General features: G+C 47.5%; 1 protein-coding gene across 2 annotated transcripts in view; it reads left to right on the forward strand.

Moving 5' to 3' along the window:
- Positions 1 to 17,723, forward strand: part of KIAA2012 — a 96,019-nt gene that overhangs the window by 12,410 nt on the left and 65,886 nt on the right. The window contains exons 1-6 of one of the 2 annotated variants that reach the window (XM_084893180.1): positions 6,018 to 6,848; positions 8,618 to 8,798; positions 10,012 to 10,154; positions 12,840 to 13,008; positions 14,115 to 14,261; positions 15,377 to 15,529. In XM_084893180.1, the coding sequence (XP_084749306.1) occupies positions 8,735 to 8,798; positions 10,012 to 10,154; positions 12,840 to 13,008; positions 14,115 to 14,261; positions 15,377 to 15,529 (676 nt within the window). In that variant the 5' untranslated portion in view covers positions 6,018 to 6,848; positions 8,618 to 8,734. Of the gene's footprint in view, positions 1 to 6,017; positions 6,849 to 8,617; positions 8,799 to 10,011; positions 10,155 to 12,839; positions 13,009 to 14,114; positions 14,262 to 15,376; positions 15,530 to 17,723 lie in introns of those variants that run through there. The other variant, XM_084893179.1, reaches the window with a different exon arrangement.

Genomic DNA, 17,723 nt, shown 5'->3' on the forward strand with positions numbered 1-17,723 from the left:
CGCAGCTACAGATGTGGGCTGACCTTCTGTGGCATTCCCATGTCCTAGACACTTCAAAATGAGAGCACACCACAGCTTTGCTCAGCAGAACCAAGTCCCAAACCTCCTCTCCCCCACCAAGCAGGTTTTTATATTTTCTTTAAACCATAAACCTTCCTTGGTGAATTCTGGCAGGACAGGGCAAGGAAATTCAGGCCAGTGGCTTCTTGACCTGAGCAATGACGATCTGGCGGGTGGGGCGACACTGGCCAGAACATAGCACGTGATGATGAAAATGTTTTCTATTTCCGGGATGATGAAAACGTTTTAGGTTCTGTTTTGTGTGGTGGTGACAAAGGTGTATACAATCGTCAGATTTTATTAAGTGGGACATTTAAACTCTGTGCATGTTGCTATATATAAATTATGCCTCCGCTTTCGGAAAAAATGTTTCAAGAGAAGGATTCTGAGATCACAATCAGTTCATCAGTCAAGAATGCCGTAATTAATCGGCGGTGTCTGCCATGGACCCGGGGGTGGGGAGAGATGTCAACGTACCCATCACAAATTGGCTATTCCTGCGCTTAACTGATCATCATTAGAGAGCGCCTGCATCATTTAAGTGGTTAGAATATTAACTCATCCACCTTAAAGGATTATAATGAGGTAAAAGTTCTCGTGTCATAAAATTCCCCGGCCAAGTGTTCCATGTTCCTATTTGCCTTCGCTCCCCGTGATGTCTTGCACAGGAGGCCTGGGTTTGGCAGAAAGCTCTCCCTGGCTGAAATGAAAGTCAGCAGAGCCAGGTATTTGCTAGATGCCAGGATCCCCGCGAACACGGACGGAGTTGGTCTCTCCCGTTATTCACGTTACAAACATTAAATGACAACGCTGGTTTGTCAAGCTGGCTCTCCCATCGCCGCGCAGGGCCACTAAAACGACTTTCACAGGCTGACCTAAGTAATGTGTTTTCTTTTGAGGCTCTTGATCCTTTTCTGATGCTCAAGCCTGAGATGGGGTCTGGCATTTCTCATTTTTCCTTCTCCTTCCAACTGCAAGCCCGTAGGGGCCTTTTAGAGCTTGCCTCTGCGGGCTCTCGGTTTATTTCTGTTGGCAGAGGCCTCTGTTCCCGGTGTTGCCGCCCCTTCAGGAGCCCCTGGATCTCTGAGGAGGGTGGTGCTAACCAGCCTGTGTCACTGGGAGGTTTGGCTCAGCAGCCATGCCATTTTCTGGCCGGTGTCCCCAGAGAGGGAGTAGGCCAGACCCTTGGCAACTACCTCTACTTTCGAAGCCTCAAGGTCCCTTGCAGACGTGGCCCCTGGCACCACGTGCGGCTCCAAAGTGCAGGGCAGTGGGTAAATGGGAGCTGCCCCGCCTCACGCTCTGGTGGGAGAGAGAACTTTCCATCAAGGCTTCAAACACCAGCATTTCAGGCCCGTTCTGTGTTACAGCAAAGGTGCACAGGCTCAATAGCATGCAAGCCTCTTCCATACCTGTCACTCTTTATCCCTTTATTCCTCCCCACATTTGCAGAGCGACATACGTGTGGGGAGGAAGGGAAGTCCTGCCTTCACTCTGGCTCCTCTCAGCAGTCCCACACTCCACGTCCCCAGTAGAACTTTCTTCCCAGCCTTCCCCACTCAGAGACTTCAGATCCCTCCGTTCAATCCCTCCCTTTTACAAGGTAAGGAAAAAGGGGCCCCAGGGGCAAAGTAATTTGTCCAAGATTATTTAGCCAAAAGCAGAGCTGGGACCAGAAGCCAGATGCTCCCCACACCCCTGGCTCCACATTCTTCCCCACATTCCTTAGTTCCCCTTCCAAGGTGATCCTGGATCTTCCAGGAAGGGGAACTGCGAGGCCTCTTCCTCTGAAAGATGGCGGCTCTCCAGCACAATAATCCACTCAGGAGGGAGGCGGCCGCCCTTCTGCTGAACAGAGATCCCTAAAGCACTCTGTAAATAAAGGCTTAAAAGTGAAAACGGGAAATGGTTGGGGTTTAGAGGGAGTTGTCAGACTTAGTGCGGGGGCAGAGGAGGGGGGATTAAACTTTCAATTTGGTACATATTTCTAATAAAAAGTATTCATTGTTCATCAGAAATTCAGTTTTAACTGGGACATCTCACGTTTTATTTGGCCAATCCATTGGGATAAGAGGGATTTGCCAGGGCCCACTTGGAGGTTTGCCATTTCTTCTGCACCAACAAATGGACAGGACTCGAGGAAAACAGCATTCCTCATGCCTGATTGTGATAGTCTTTTCTCACAAACTCTGGTACTAGCCAAGGCCCCATACCTTGTCCATTAGTGCTACCCAGTTATCCTTTCCCATCTCCCTAGCAAAGGCGACTTCTGGATCAGGTATTTGGCATCAGGTAGGGAAGCCAGTTGATCTCTTAGGTGTACAGTGGTGATCCACCCCCAAAATGGAAATTTTGCCATCCATTGTTCAGTGTTTTTATATCCTAGGCCATCAAAGTCTAAGAATATTAACTGAAGATAGTAGGGTTTTTTAAGAAAGAGGGCTTAAGGCAGTGGCAAAGTGGGGTGCCATCTGGGGAAGGGAAGAAGGTCCAACATAGGAGCATTACCGGGGTGAGTTCACCATTCCCAAGACATGGAAACTCGATCTGTTCAGTGCCCCCGGCTGTGCCCCTGAATCAACTGGTCTCAGAGATGTTGACTCATATTAACACAGTGCATAGAGACTGATGTATAGGCTAGAGCAGTGGTTGGCAAACTCATTAGTCAACAGAGCCAAATATCAACAGTACAACATACAACGATTGAAATTTCTTTTGAGAGCCAAATTTTTTAAACTTAAACTTCTTTTAATGCCACTTCTTCAAAATAGACTCGCCCAGGCCATGGTATTTTGTGGAAGATACCACACTCAACGGGCCAAAGAGCTGCATGTGGCTCGTGAGCCACAGTTTGCTGACCACGGGGCTAGAGTATTAGTTTACAAAGAGAAGTACAATTGCCTGACCAGCAGATTTCGTGTAGATGAATTACGTGGGAATCAGGTTATGACCAAATTCCCTGGTTCTGGAATCAAAACTCAAGGGAGATGGACAGCAGGGATAGTTAATGGCACAGGCTCCATGCCATTTTCTTCTCCACTCATTTGCTAGACTAAATTCTCAACGTATCCAGAGAAGATCCTTTTCCAAGGACAGGGATTGGTTAGGCACTACCATTGTGTGTGGACATTTCCTTTTTAATTTCAGAAACATTAACTTTGTGGTAGGCTTTTCTTCTTGCAAACTCTAGTACTAGCCAAGGCCCTATTCTTTGTCCATTAGTGCTACCCAGTTATCTTTTCCCATCTCCCTTAGCAAAGGCAACTTCTGGCTCTTTTAACACTTCAAGTTCTCAAGAACAATATTGACAAGTAAAATCCCTATAGTACTGAACAGCTTACGGACAGCTCACAATAATTTTCAGTCCAGTCATGAGGGAAGTCTTATTATGTTCATTACCGAGATGAGCAACCTGAAGCTCAAAGAGGTTAAGTGACTTGCTCAAGATATACGCCCAGCAAGAGGAAGAACAGTCATCGCAATAGAGGACTCTGCCTCCAAAATCTGTACTTTTCCTTAGGATATTACCACAAAAACCACAGGATTAAGGAATGTTAGACGGAACAGACTTAAGAAATCATCTAAAATCTAGAGCCTAGACCTGTACTGTCCAATACAGTAGCCATTAGCTACCTGTGGCAATTTGGATATAAATTAGTTCAAATAAAATTTTAAAACTCAGTTTCACAGTTGCACTACCTACATTTCAAGTGCTCATTAGCCACATGCAACCAATGGTGACTAGATTGGACCACACATATAGAATATTCTATCATTGCAGAAAGTACGGGCAGTGCTGGTCTAAACTAACACCCTCGTTTTACAGGTGAGGACAATGAAACCCAAAATCCCTAGACCTTATTTTGGGAAACTCTATTTTAAGGTGTTAAAATTCCAAATATTTAAGACCATATCATCAACATGTACCTTGAAGAATCCAAAATGAAGGGAAGACAGGCAGGAGATGGTATTTGGGGGGTACACCTAAAAGGTCCTGTTGTGGCCTCAGATTCTTTGGTACATTAAGGTGACTGTCTTGGAGCAGCATAGAATGCTTGATGTATCCTGAAGAGTAGTTATTGGTAGGAATAACCGTCACTCAATTAGAGGTCTTAGAGGTAACAACATTAGTGTTGGCTTTGAACATTGCCCATTAAGAAGACACAATCATGCAGAAAACAATGAGACAACATAGAATAAGTGATTGAATATGCTGGCTATTAGAGCCAGATTTCAAGCCATGTGACTTCTCTGGGCCTCAGTTGTCCTCATCTATTAAATGGAGATGACCATTTCTGCCTTTACCTCACAGGATTAGATGTGGGAGTTAAAGAGGATAATGCAGTATCTGGCACATGGTAAGTGCTCAAGACATGTTATGGACCTCCTTAGCCTGTCTTTTTAAAGCATAGTTACTAATTAATTGCAATGCCAACTTGCCCATGATCACAGGACCAAAAGTCAATTTGTTAAGAAATAAAAACAGTTCAGTCTGTAATTTGAACCCTGACTGATGGTTTTATTGATTTTTACATCATCCTCCCGTTGGCCTCCCTCCCTTTGCCAGATACTCTATTTGGGAAAGTAGCTTGTAGTCCTGGCTACAAGTCTTAGACCCCCCCCAACAATGTGATGTTGACTGTCATTTTTGCTCCCTGCATCCTTAGTTTGCTCATCTGCAAAATGAGTGCAACGGTATATGGATTCCACCCTCTCAGGGTTGTAAAAAATCACGAGAGAGAATAGAGGTAAAAAAAAAAAAAAAAAAAAAAAAAAAAAAAAAAAAAGCTTTCTAAGAGCTCTAAATTGCTACCACAAATTACATTATTCATGTAATTTGAATCCATATCTGAAATATAAAAAGACCAAGTTTTGTGGTCTCCTTTCAAAACCGAACCCTCTGATACTTTCCTTACAAACCTGTTTCTACTAAGCATAAACAAATGAGCCAGAGCTGATGTTTACTGAGAAGAATCTTGGTTTCCCTCACATGGATTGAGTCATATAATCAAAATCTCCAGGGAGACAGCCAGAGGGAAGAATGCCTCTTTATATCCCCTGATCCACAAAGTCCCCTCCCCACAACTTAGAGAGTCTGTCATAGGGGTGTAGCCATTTGGCCCAAGTTCTACTTCCTCTTCCCTCAGAAATGTAGTTCTAGGTTAATCTGGCCCGGAAGAATGGACTTAAAGAAATAAGTCCTTTGGGCTTAACCCCAAAGGATCATTGTGGAACACACAAAAAGGTCTTTAATGCCACACCCTGTGAGGAGTTGAAGTCTTCTTGAGGGCAGGACTAATGTGGCCTTAGGCTTGCTCAGATTAAGGGGTCTCCAGGGCTCCTCAGGCTTCGCTGAGCCACAAAAACCTGAGTAGCCCCCTCTGACCCTCAGCTTGAGTCTGTATCTGTTCCACCAACACTCTCAGCATCAGCTCAGCCCCAAGGTAGCCTTAGGAGCCAATGGGCAGAGGCAGGAGAGCTGGAGGAATGGAGTAGCCCCACAAGTGGGCCCGGGCCCTGGACCCAACAACAGCAAGGATGGGAATGACAAAGGTTGGAGAGGAGAGAGGGAAGGTGAAGCTGGCTGGAAGCCTCCAGAAGCCCAGCGCTCCAACTCACACAGAGATTCTGAAGGCTTCCAGGGTCCCCGGCTGAAAGACAACCCCACATTGTTCCACCCAGCTGCCTGCGGAGAGTGGAGGTGTTACGAAAGCAGCTCCACGCAAAGGTTTGCCAGACTGTTTCAGCAATAAATCTACTTTGAGTAAGTGATGAAAATAGCTGCAGGACCCTTTAAACCATCGATGAAAGATTCGTTAACCATACCGGAGTCATCTGTTGACTCAGATTCTTCCTGAGGGCTGTGCAGACAGGGTAAGTTCGGAGAGCTAAACAGCCAACCCACCACAGTGCTCTTGGCAGAGGTTTTTCCACAAGTAAACAACCAGCAGACAGCCAGGAAACCAAGGGCTTCAGACCCAGAGCCTCAACGACAGCAGAGCAAGGTTGCAGGTCCCTCTGCCGTAGTCACACCACTGTCATCCACCAGTCCCTCGCAGTTTACAGAGGGCTTGGCCACATTCATGATCTGATTTGAGCTCCATACAACTCTGCAAGAAGCGAGGGCAAGAACCAGTATCCTCGTTATACAGAGGAGGAAACTGAGTCCAAGAAAGGAAGACTCAACCCTTGAGGAAGGGCAGTTCTGTTCCTCAAACCTGGCTGGTGGCTGGCTCTAGCAGAGATGAGGCAGAAACAACAAGGGCCTTGACCAACACTTTTGCTCAGAAAAGCAAGAAGACAGGCAGCTAACAAGACTATGCCAATCCCCGGTGTCACAAAACTGACCTACAGTTCACCTCTGTAGGTCGGGAGGGCTCGATGAATGGGAAGCTGGGGCTGGTGGACCCAGGGCCCAGGGCTCTGTTGCCAAGAACTCAGCCATCAGGGGACTCTTGCCGCCACTCAGGAAGCAGCTCTGGTAGGAAGATGAAACCCAGGCAGAGGTACCATTTCAGATGGACTCCCCTCTGTCATTCAGATGGACTCCAGAGGAATGCACCCTCCCTTCGCCATTTCTCGGGGTCCTCCAGAGAAGAGTACTTTGAACCTGTTGACCACTGTTTCCCCAAGTGCCACCTGTAGAGCCCTAGCACTGCCAGATGCTCCGTGAAAAATGAAAAGGGTTTCATGGCCAAATACATCTGGGAAATGCTGCATGCCATCTTCTCCTCGTGGAGAGGCACGGTACACACTTAACTATGGACCATTTTCGAGAAGTTCTGTAGGTAAAGTAGCCAGTTTAAATTTAACTCATGGGTTTTCAAACTCGTTTAATCACAGATCTTCCCTAGACTTTTCACCTCATCTAGCTGTAGTCTCTAGAAAAAAAAAAAAAAAAAAAAAAAAAAAAAAAGCTCTTGGACATAGAATTGGAAAAGTCTTGGTTCAAGTCCTATATCTTCCTAGTTGTGGTGAGCCTGTCCAGGAAATTTAATTAATTTTGAGCCTGAATGACCTATTCTGGGAAATGGAGCTGTCATCAGACATATCTCACAAGGTTACTGAGAATTAAATGAGTTAAAATGTAAAAATGCTTTCTGAACTCTAAGGGGTGTGTGTGTGTGTGTGTGTGTGTGTGTGTGTGTGTGTACAAAATGACTGTTTCAGAGCAGCATAGACAACCATGCACCTAAATTAAATAAATGTATTTGTCTTAAATAAATGTGTCTGATGCCAATGAGAACAGGAAATGGGGAGAATGCCACAAATGGAAGTGTAGAGGAAAAAGGAATTTCATGGTGGATAAAATCAATGACACTACTGTTTCAGTTTTATTTTTATTTACTTATTTTTGCCCTGTTGGTATGCCCAACTTGTTCCTCCAAACATGGAGTCTTGTAGCCCAGAAGGATGCAGGTGGGGCTCTTGGCCGTTCCCCTGCTGTGGCCTGCCCACGCATCCTGCCCACTCCAAGCTTTCCCCTGGTCTCACACATGGAAGTCGCCAGGCAGATTTTTTTACACACAAGGGACTGTGCATCTTCTACCAAGACCTGGTGGGTATACTAGATGGAAGTCCGAAGGTAGCTGTGCTTTTACGTGGCTTCCCAACATGCTGTCACCCATCTTTGCATGACTGATGAACTTCTTTGTATTTTCTCGAGGTCTCACACCAGCCCTCTAAGAGTGAGCTAGCTATGGGACACATGGGCAGGGATACGCAACAATGATGGAATCTTAGTTATCAACCGTCTCTTATAGCGGAAGTTTAGAAGACGCTGGGTGGGAGCTCTTGCCTCTATAACTGTTTCCATTCATTTTATCTGGAGCCTTTGGATCTGGTGAATCCCTATCTGGAGTTTTTGGAGTTGTAACAGGAAAACGCTGGCGTGGTCCATGTTTATTCTGGATGACCACATTAGCTGCTACCCACAGCTAGAGGATAACATGGGCTTCTTGATTGCATACATGGACTTCCTTCTGAGCTGTGAAGAGAAGCTTCTCTGTATTACCTCCCCTGCTCCCTTATCTGTTGTGTATTCCATTCAGGAAGAAATGCTCCAAAGAGGTCCTGGCCACCAAATACTATCCTCGCACAGAAGTCCACCTGGGTCATATTGGTGAACAGCATACAGAAAAAGCCAGCAGATTCACCTAATAGTCCACTTCCCATTCCTTTGACCTCTGATCAAATATATAGACTTGCCTTTGTCTTTATGTTATTAGAAAATTCTGCTGAGCACCACTACTCAGTGATGCAAAAAGACAGACATTATTTTGATAGAAAAGGAGATAAAGAAGAAGAAAAACACTACTTATATGTCAAATGTCAAGCTTAGTTAAATGTCATTCTTTCTCTCGTCCATAATAAAATGTCTTATTGTAATAAACAGCCTTAGAGATCTTGCTTTTATAACCATGTTTTTCTTCCCCAGCTACAGGGGAGATTTCTTCCTTGGAGCCACAAGTCTAGCCACAAGTTCTGCCTGTTAAAGGAGCCTGCTCTGTTTCTGTACAAAGCCTGTTGACAGAAATGTGTGTCTGTCTTTCCCTAGGACACGTCGATAGAGAACCACCATCGTCTGCAGGTTTCAAAGGAAAACCACAATGAAAAACCACTGCAAGCCTCCAGGAGGGCCTCTGGGCACGCCCACATTGATCACGCTTGGCTCATGAGTGACAAACCCATTACATCCTATGGCAACTTCTTCCCCAATAGGAACGCAGATCTCAGCGGTAAGAAGCCAACTGTCTTGCTTGTAAATTGAGTGAACCTAATCATGCAGAGTTCATTTGAGAACACTGAGGCCGGTTGAGTGTCACTTCCTTATGCCACTCACCTTAGAAAATAACAGTCAAAGGGCAGGGGAAAAGGGATCAATGGGGGGAAAGGGATATATAAAATACTTTCAAAAATAAATTTAAAAAAAAAAAAGAAAGAAATAACAGTTAAACCCAGACGATGTGGCTCAGTAGTTAAGCATTGACCTATGCACCAGGAGATCACAGTTCAATTCCTAGTCAGGATACATGCCTGAGTTGCAAGCTCAATCCCCAGTGAGGGACATGCAGGAGGCACCCAATCAATGCTGATGATTCTCTCATTGATGTTTCTATCTCTCTCTCCTTCTCTCTTCCTCTCTCTCTAAAATCAATTAATAATAATAACAGCCAAAACCAGTTTGGCTCAGTGGTAGAGCATTGGTCTTTGGACTGAAAGGTCCCAGGTTTGATTCCTGTCAGGGGCATGTACCTTGGTTGCGGGCACATCTACGGTAGGGGGTGTGCAAGAGGCAGCTGGTTGATGTTTCTCTCTCATTGACATTTCTAGCTCTCTATCTCTCTCCCTTCCTCTCTGTAAAAAATCAATGAAATATATTTTTAAATAATAATAAAATAATAATAATAACAGCCAAAGTTCTATTGATAATAATAATAGCTAAGGTGGGAATGAGACTGACAGGCTTTTTGTCTAGAACTCAATGGCAAACATTCTGCAATCAGACTGCCTGGGTTCAAATTCTCCTCCCCTTCCCTCCCCCTCCCCCCGCTCCCCACTTTTCTAGCTATTATCTTGAGGCTCAGTTTTCTCATCTGTAGATTGGGGATAATAATAACACTTCTATAAGTCTACTGTGGGGATTGAGTTAATGTATGTAAAATACTTTGCTCAATTCTTTTCCATATTTAGCACTCAATATATATCACCTATTATTGTTGATTATTATTATTACCATTCTCTCTATCACCTCTCTCAGCCAGCAAGACCCCAACCAGACTATGAGATGAGGGCTCCCTGAACCCACCCATCCAAAGCCATGGCTGTCTCAGTGCTCCAGCCTTCTCTTCGCCTCTTCCCATCAACCCCAAAATGATAACAGCTGAAAGCCAACATGTCCCTCCCCATACCTGCAACTAATAAATTCTCGTTCCCATCCTGTTTCTACAGACAAACAAGGGAACATGAAACTCCACACGGGCGGCAGCAGCCACTGGTCACAGGAGCCTCCTGCTGAAAGATGCCTTTTCCCTCCTGTGGCCTCTGCCACTGACTCAGAAAAACACACACCTGGGGACGTGAAGAAGAAAAAGGTTGTGTGTGTGCATGTGTGAGTGTGTGTGTGTGTTGGGGGGAGGGGGGGTGTACCCGTGCAAGCATGCACTTAAAAGACTCATCTCCATTTAGGAACGAGGTGACTCAAAGGGAGGTCTCAAACAGAGAACTGGTCTTACCTACTCTGACCTCACCGTGTGAAGCTGGAAAAAAAGCTGCAGTGATAAATGTTGAAAATAGTGAAGTCCAAGGAATTTTAGCTGCCGCTAATTCCACCTTAACCCATTTGATGTTACTGCACTCTCTAGCGGCAACAGAATCCTTTGTTCTTCTAAGGGGCTGTGGGTTATCTGTAAACGAGTAAGGACAGAATTTGAGCCCAGCCAGTGTAGCTCAGTGGTTGAGCATCGACCAAGAGGCAACGGTTCGATTCCCGATCAGGGCACATACCCAGGGTTGCAGGCTCGATCCCCAGTGGGGGGCATGCAGGAGTCAGCCGATCAATTGTTCTCTCTCATCATTGATGTTTCAATCTCTCTCTCCCTATCCTTTCCTCTATGAAATCAATTTAAAAAAATACTTAAAAAAAAAAAAAAAGAACAGAATTTGAGTTTGTAATTAATCCACTTCAAACAGAAAATGCTAGAGATCTTAAATTCAGCAGTGGTTTTGCATAATGGAGGGTGTCACCTTTGAAAATGTAGGGTAAAATTACAGATTTAACAATCCCTTCAGGAATCAAGGACACTTTCTTCCTTAGCGATGTTCTTCGCTGTCTCTGGCCTGGTCCTTCCTTGCATGTCTGTCTGGGTTTGGGGTAGTTTGGAGGCACCCATGCTGAGTGGGAACCCACAGGAACCAGAATGCTCTGCCCCAAAGCAGCTGTGTGAGCTCAGCAGGTCGCTCCCCCTCTGAGCAAAAGTGACCTCGTCTGCATGATGGATAATTTCTCCAACCTCATATGCCTAATGCAAGGAAGAGAGGACATGATGTGTTTTGGTGAAAGTATCTTGTGTCCGACTGGGAAGGCAGTTAATTGTGGAGACTCGTGTCATCTGAAGTGGCCCGGGAGGAGCCACAGGCACTCCGGGTGGTTCTGGTGCCAATGAGGGAGGCTGTGCAGGATTTTCTCTGAGTTCCTGTGTCCTGACCTTAACCTTTCCAGCCACCCAAGCAGGGCTTCCGTCTTCCCAGGAGAAAGCAGCAGGCATGACCTGCAAGAGTCCCCCAGGCCCGAGGCACTTCCCCAATCTCACACCAGCTCAGCCCAGCACTGAACCAGCCCAGCGGACATGAGTCCCTTCCCTCAACCCACGCGCCTGGTTTACAGAGGAGAGCAGTATTTTCCACTACATTAACACTGTAAATTTTTAATTAAAATAAAGAAATTAAGGCTTGGCTTGTCAGCCCTACCTCACACGAGTCATTTGAGTTTCCACGTAGATTTCTCAATGCAAACCTTGTCACACAGAACGCACAAGGTCAGTATTCAGAAAGGGCAGTTGGTGGGCAGCTGGCACCAGGGCAGTGAAGTCTCCAGGAACATAGAGATCCTATGTGCGTGCGTGCGTGCGTTTGGTCAATCATTTTCGTACTGTCTCCGAATTATAAATATTAACTCTGCATAGATTGGGTTGAATTTCCTTCCTTATTCAACTCTAAACATGTGGGACGCCTACGTGTGTTTCTGATCGTTTTTCTCTTTTGGAGCATTAAAAAAGTGAGGAACGTCTTTTATTTTTCCTCCTGTGAAACTGAACTCCCTGAAACCCAGCACGCATATACATTTCATAGAGCCAAGTTCTCCTGTTAAAAGCTGCAGCTAAAAGGAGAAATTTTCGGCAACTTCTGAATAATTGGAAACAGGAGTCTTTAAGTACCACTCCTAGAGTTTCTATCTCTGTACACATACACACACAGACACACACACACACACACACACACACACACACACCATTTGTCAGGGAGGAGGGGAGGTTTGGCCACAAAAACTGGGCTAAAGTTGTGGCTGATTCTGACAGACAGTGATTCTTTTTAGCTCTGCTCAGATTACAGAATATAGATACATAGATTTTCTGCTAGTGGCGAGATGGAGTATTAAACCCTAATGAGAGATAACTCTACTCTCAAAGAAATATAGAAATGAACCCAGTTCCAAACACTATTGTAACCTCACATCGCTAGCTCATTTAATCCTCGTGGCACTTTTTTGAGGTCGATAGTATGATTGCTCCCATTTTACAAGAGGAAGAAATTGAGGCTTAGAGAGGTTGTGTAAGGCAAGCAAACACAAATGTGTATTCCTCTTTTCTGCTCTTTCTTACCTAAATGGCTGCATAATCAATGTTCTGCTCCTTGATTTTCTCCCAACCTTGAGATTTCTCCCTCTCCAAACACAGAAATCTCAGCTCTATCGTTTCAATCTGGCTCCGTTCCCCCAGTTGCAAGACAAGGAAAGACTATCTTTCCTCTCAAAGGTTCTTGAATTAATCATGTTTACACTTCTGAGAAGAGTCAGAGGCTGGATTAAGGAGGGCAGGGCTGAGTTCCCGCTCTAGTCAGATACCCGGGTCCCAGCTTGGTTAGCTTTACTTCTCAGCCATGGGGGACCAGCAGCTCTGGGTGCTAGAGATCCAGTGAGATCAATGCCATTTGTCCCTGCAGGCAGCCGGGTTTGACTGCCTGCCATGTTGATCTTTGTTTTGCTTTTGCATTTTCTCCAGGCTTCAAAGACCTCAAAATTACCTCCTATCTCCCAAGAGCCACCGGGAGTCCGGGACCGCCTGCAGGGCCGATCTAAAGCCAGAGCGCCCCCAGCAGAGCTCCTCGTCTTCCCGGGGGAGATTCATTTCCACACCCGGCACCCCGCAAAGGAGAAAGTGCACGGAGGAGGTGGGTCCCCTGTGGGTGGGTGCTCCTGGGGGGGCTCAGGCCGGCCAGGAACAAGTTTCAGAAACCTAACTCAAACCGTCTTAAGCAAAAAAGACAGGTATTCGCTCATGGCGTTGGGCGGTGCCCGGATGAGCCAACTCCAGGCTCAGCTGGATCAGGGCCTCAGAAAGTGCCATCTGGGCGCTATCTGTCCAACTCTCTCATCTCTGTTAGCCTTCCCCCTGGAGCAGGCTGTCCCCATGGGGAGGTAAAGATGGCCTCCCCAATGCCATGCCAACCTCCGACCTGTTACCCCCACTCAAAAGGAAGCTGATGGAGGACCATAGGTAGATCCAGACTGTATGATGCCGTTTGAGGGAATAAAGAGGAGAAACTGAAAGGGTTTTACTCCTTTTCTAAAGTGTTGAGGCCTTTCTAATGTAACTATTTTTCTTGTATCTTTTCTACTTTACTTGGTGTGCTGGATCCATGGCTAGTACTGTATTGGCTCTGTGAAAACACTTTTAAATCTCAATTCTGTCCTGATCTTACCAGATGCTACTATACTTGAATGGTTACTAAAACTGCACAGAGCCGTTTAAAATTGAAAAAATAAAGGCTATGCCTCTAAACGCTCTTGCAAAAGTACTAGGATGGCGGAAACTGGTTTGGCTCAGTGGATAGAGCGTTAGTCTGCGGACTGAAAGGTCCCAGGTTCGATTCCGGTCAAGGGCATGTACCTTGGTTGCGGGCACATCCCCTGTAGGGGGTGTGTAGGAGGCAGCTGGTCGATGTTTCTCTCTCATTGATGTTTCTAGCTCTCTATCCCTCTCCCTTCCTCTCTGTGGAAAACCAATAAAATATATTTATAAATAAAATAAAATAAAGTACCAGGATGGCCTCTGAGTGCGCTACGTGCCCACCCTGGACCCAGTCAGTAGGGCTAAGGCGACGAGGTGCTCTCCTTAGCCAGGCTTCAGCCTGTGCCCACCCACGGGTGCAGGGAATGGACACAGCTCCGCCCAAACCGCATGGCGCAAGCAGGAAAGAGATGGTCCCTCCAAGAAGAGGCAGCTGGCAAAAACCACAGGCATTGACCACAACTTGGCTTTCTCCTCGTCTCCCAGGTGCTGCGCCTGCTGAGTCAGGACCAGAAACAGAGGAGCCCAGTCCTCCCCGGAGGCCCCCCCTGAAGCACGCGTCCTCGGAAAGGCCGGCGGAGTTACCGGCGCGCCTCCCGGCGGACGTGGGCAGGGCCACGCTCTCGCCTCGAGGTAGCTGCTCCCGCCCTCCAGCCTCCCCAGGAATCTCAGCCCCGAGGGAAGCCGGGCGAGGCACAGAAAGGTCCTCGGCCATGCAGAAGGAGGCTGGGAGGGAGGGGGCCACTTGACGATGGCTTTTGCTGGGCCAGCAGCTGCCTTACCCAACACGCGGCGGGAAAGCCAGCCTGGTGCCTAGCTCATCCGTCACTCATTAGCTCATCCCCCTCCTGACACTTAATCATCTCTGGTCGCAGATATAAAACAGCACCAAACTGACTAAAACTGCTGCATACTCTATAGTTTATCCTATGCTTTTCACAATACGATTTCACTTCTGATCTCTTTAGGAATCTGTAGCTACTCATTAAAAAGTCCATAATAGCAGTAATAAAATTCTTCACTCCAATTTTTCAATACATCATATGAGCATTTGGAATTACACACGTGGGTGTGTATTTGCATGTGTTGGAGAGGAGGGAAGTAACGGCCATATTTAGAACACGTCACCCCCACCCTCCCTTTTCTCAGAAAACTGAGCCTCTTTTCCAAAGAGCAAGTGCCTGGTGACAGTACCACACAAGTGTTAGGTCATCTCTGGCCAGTGGCCATCCGAAGTAGAGGGTGGCATTCATATTTAAGGACTTCTGAACCCCTCTGTGCCAGGCGCTGTCCTTAACCGGTAACACCCAGTGTCTCGTGTCCTCCTTACAGCTACCCTCCCCTCCTTTCACAGATCAGAACGCTGGGGCGCTGTCCTTAACCGGTAACACCCAGTGTCTCGTGTCCTCCTTACAGCTACCCTCCCCTCCTTTCACAGATCAGAACGCTGGGGCCCTGCGAGATAAGCCCTTTGTTTGGGGCCATACGACCCGAAGTGGCCCAGCCGGGATTGGAGCCCGGCCTTCTGACGCCTTCATGCAGAAGGCAGCCGATCGATGTTTCTCTCTCCCTCTCCCTTCCCTTCTCTAAAATCAATAAAAATATTTTTAAAAACAAACCCAAGAACAAGGGGCATAAAGCAACCTGCACACTGGAGGCCGTCAACCAAGTCAGAAAAGAGGTTGCCTCTCCTTCTTGCTGACTCCAAAGTCCTCTCACTCGTGCTTTTTCTCCTTTTGCTTTTGAAGATGGAGGTGCCGCAGCACAGAAGGTGACCCCACCGCCGTCCCTGATAGAGGGAAGAAAGAGTCCAGAGGGCCAGAGGGGCCCGGACGGCCTGAGGACCACAGCCCACCGCAGCCCCGCCGGCCCCAGGGGAGCACTCCCAGCAGAAGGACCAGGTGCATGGATGCCCCGGCTTGGCTTGTCTGTGGCTTCAGGTGCATTTTAACCATCTTGCAGGGCCACCAGGCAACAGTGATGTAAGCCGTCTGAACACCAACCACCCCATGGAAAGGGGGAATCGGCCGTGTTTCCAAAATGTCAGTGGGATTCTCGTTCACCACGCATTTTCCTAAAGTCAGTTCATGTTTAAGGGTTTGCTGCACCGGCAGCAGCAACCGCCACACTGCCCTACGCGCTCCTCACGCCTGGCGTGGCCTGTGATGCCACAGCTCCCTGCACCCCTCAGGGAGACGCGCTCCTGGGTCTACCAGACGACTCAGCCCCGAACCATACCCCACCACCACCACCCTACCACCACGCCCCGGGCCAGGGAGCCTGGAGATGCTGGGGGTGGAGGGGAACCCCCAGGAGGAGACAGCCTCCGCCCAGGGCAGAGCCCAGGACAGAGAAAGAAGGCTTTCAATTTTTTTTAAATATATTTTATTGATTTTTTTACATAAAGGAAGGGAGAGGGAGAGAGAGTTAGAAACATCGACCAGCTGCCTCCTGCACAACACCAACTGGGGATGTGCCCTTGACTGGAATCGAACCTAGGACCCTTCAGTCCGCAGGCCAACGCTCTATCCACTGAGCCAAACCGGTTTCTGCAAGGCTTCAGTTTTCGTTGAAGGGTGAGGTAGGCCAAGGCCACACCCTCTGCGGCTCCGTTCTCACTCTTAAGAGCTGACAGTCTCAGAGACTAAGATGCTTATACAAGAGCAACAATGCGAAGACAGTACAGTAACAGCTTCCACGGGGCTTTGATCTAAAAGCAGCTCATAAAGCTAAAATTGCTTCGAGTCCAAATTGCCCCTGAAAATCCCATTGGGAGGTGCCAGGCTGGAGACAGACAGGCCATTTTCTAGAAATTGCAGCCCAGCCAGCTCTCCCTCCCTCTTCGCAGCCTTGGGCTGCTTCCCCGGTGGAGCACCAGACGAAGGAAGGAGGCGGTGTGTGCCTGGGCGGCAGACAATGTGAAAAAAGCATCTGTTAGCGGGCGGAATCACACTCAGAGCTGCGGAGACACTCCGGGCACATGGGGACCGAGCCACCAAGGAAGCAACAGTCACCGCATCTTTCATCCTCACCATAGTCAGCTCATGCTCGCCCAGAGACAGATGCCTCTATTTAACTCTCTCTCTCTCTCTCTCTCCCTCTCTCTCTCTCTCCCTCTCTCTCTCTCCCTCGCCCTCATCCTCTCCCTCGCTCTCTTCCTCTCTCTGTCTCCACACCCCTCTGAGCAGGTATGTTGACATCGTACAATCATAAATTAAGCGCATAGGTCCATAATTAAACACATGCCTCCATTGTGTTCACAGCTTCTCTGTTTAAGGCTGAAATGGGCAGAATTAAATCCCCTTCCTCCCTGCTGCTCTCTCCCGTTTCCCCCAAGACGTGGTTGTCACAAACCGTTTCAGAGACAGAGCCCCTCTGTTGCAATCCCTCCCTTTACACTCGCAGGCACTGCTGCTTTCTTAGTTCTGATACAAACAAGCCAAACACTGGCCACCACATGACAGCGGCAAGGGCACCCCCCGGGAGGCTGTATAGCTCAGGATGAATCACACACCACACACACACACACACACACACACACACACACACACACGCGCGCGCGCGCGCACACGCGTGCGCACAGGCACACACATGCACAAGCGCACACACACATGCACAAGCACACACTCACGCACACAGGCACACACATGCACAAGCATACACACATGCACAGCACACACACACACTCTCTAACCCAGCCATCCTTATAAAGGGCAAATCTCTAGAATGAATGCCAGAGCCATGACTATGACAAGAGTGCAGCTTGAAATCTCAGGTGTATAGGTTGGGTGTATATAAGTGGAGGTGTGTATGAGGACACATGTATGAAAAAGGCAGATAATATGCATGTATGCCTGCAAACAATGGGTATGCATTGAGGTTGTATATCCTTTTCATGGGTGGTATACATATATGCACATGCATGCACAGCTGCATGTGTGGGGTGTGCATGGTTGCTTTGTGGGCATGCCTATATACATGTGTGTGTGCACATCTCTGTATAAAGATGTGCTTGTGTCTTCATTCATGCACGCCATGCCTCTGTGTATACGTGTGAGTGCTTGTGTACTTGTAAACGTCTACTTCACTGGTGGC

Source organism: Pipistrellus hanaki, assembly GCF_964339955.1.
Source record: "Pipistrellus hanaki genome assembly, chromosome: 8".
NCBI classification, from domain to species: domain Eukaryota; kingdom Metazoa; phylum Chordata; class Mammalia; order Chiroptera; family Vespertilionidae; genus Pipistrellus; species Pipistrellus hanaki.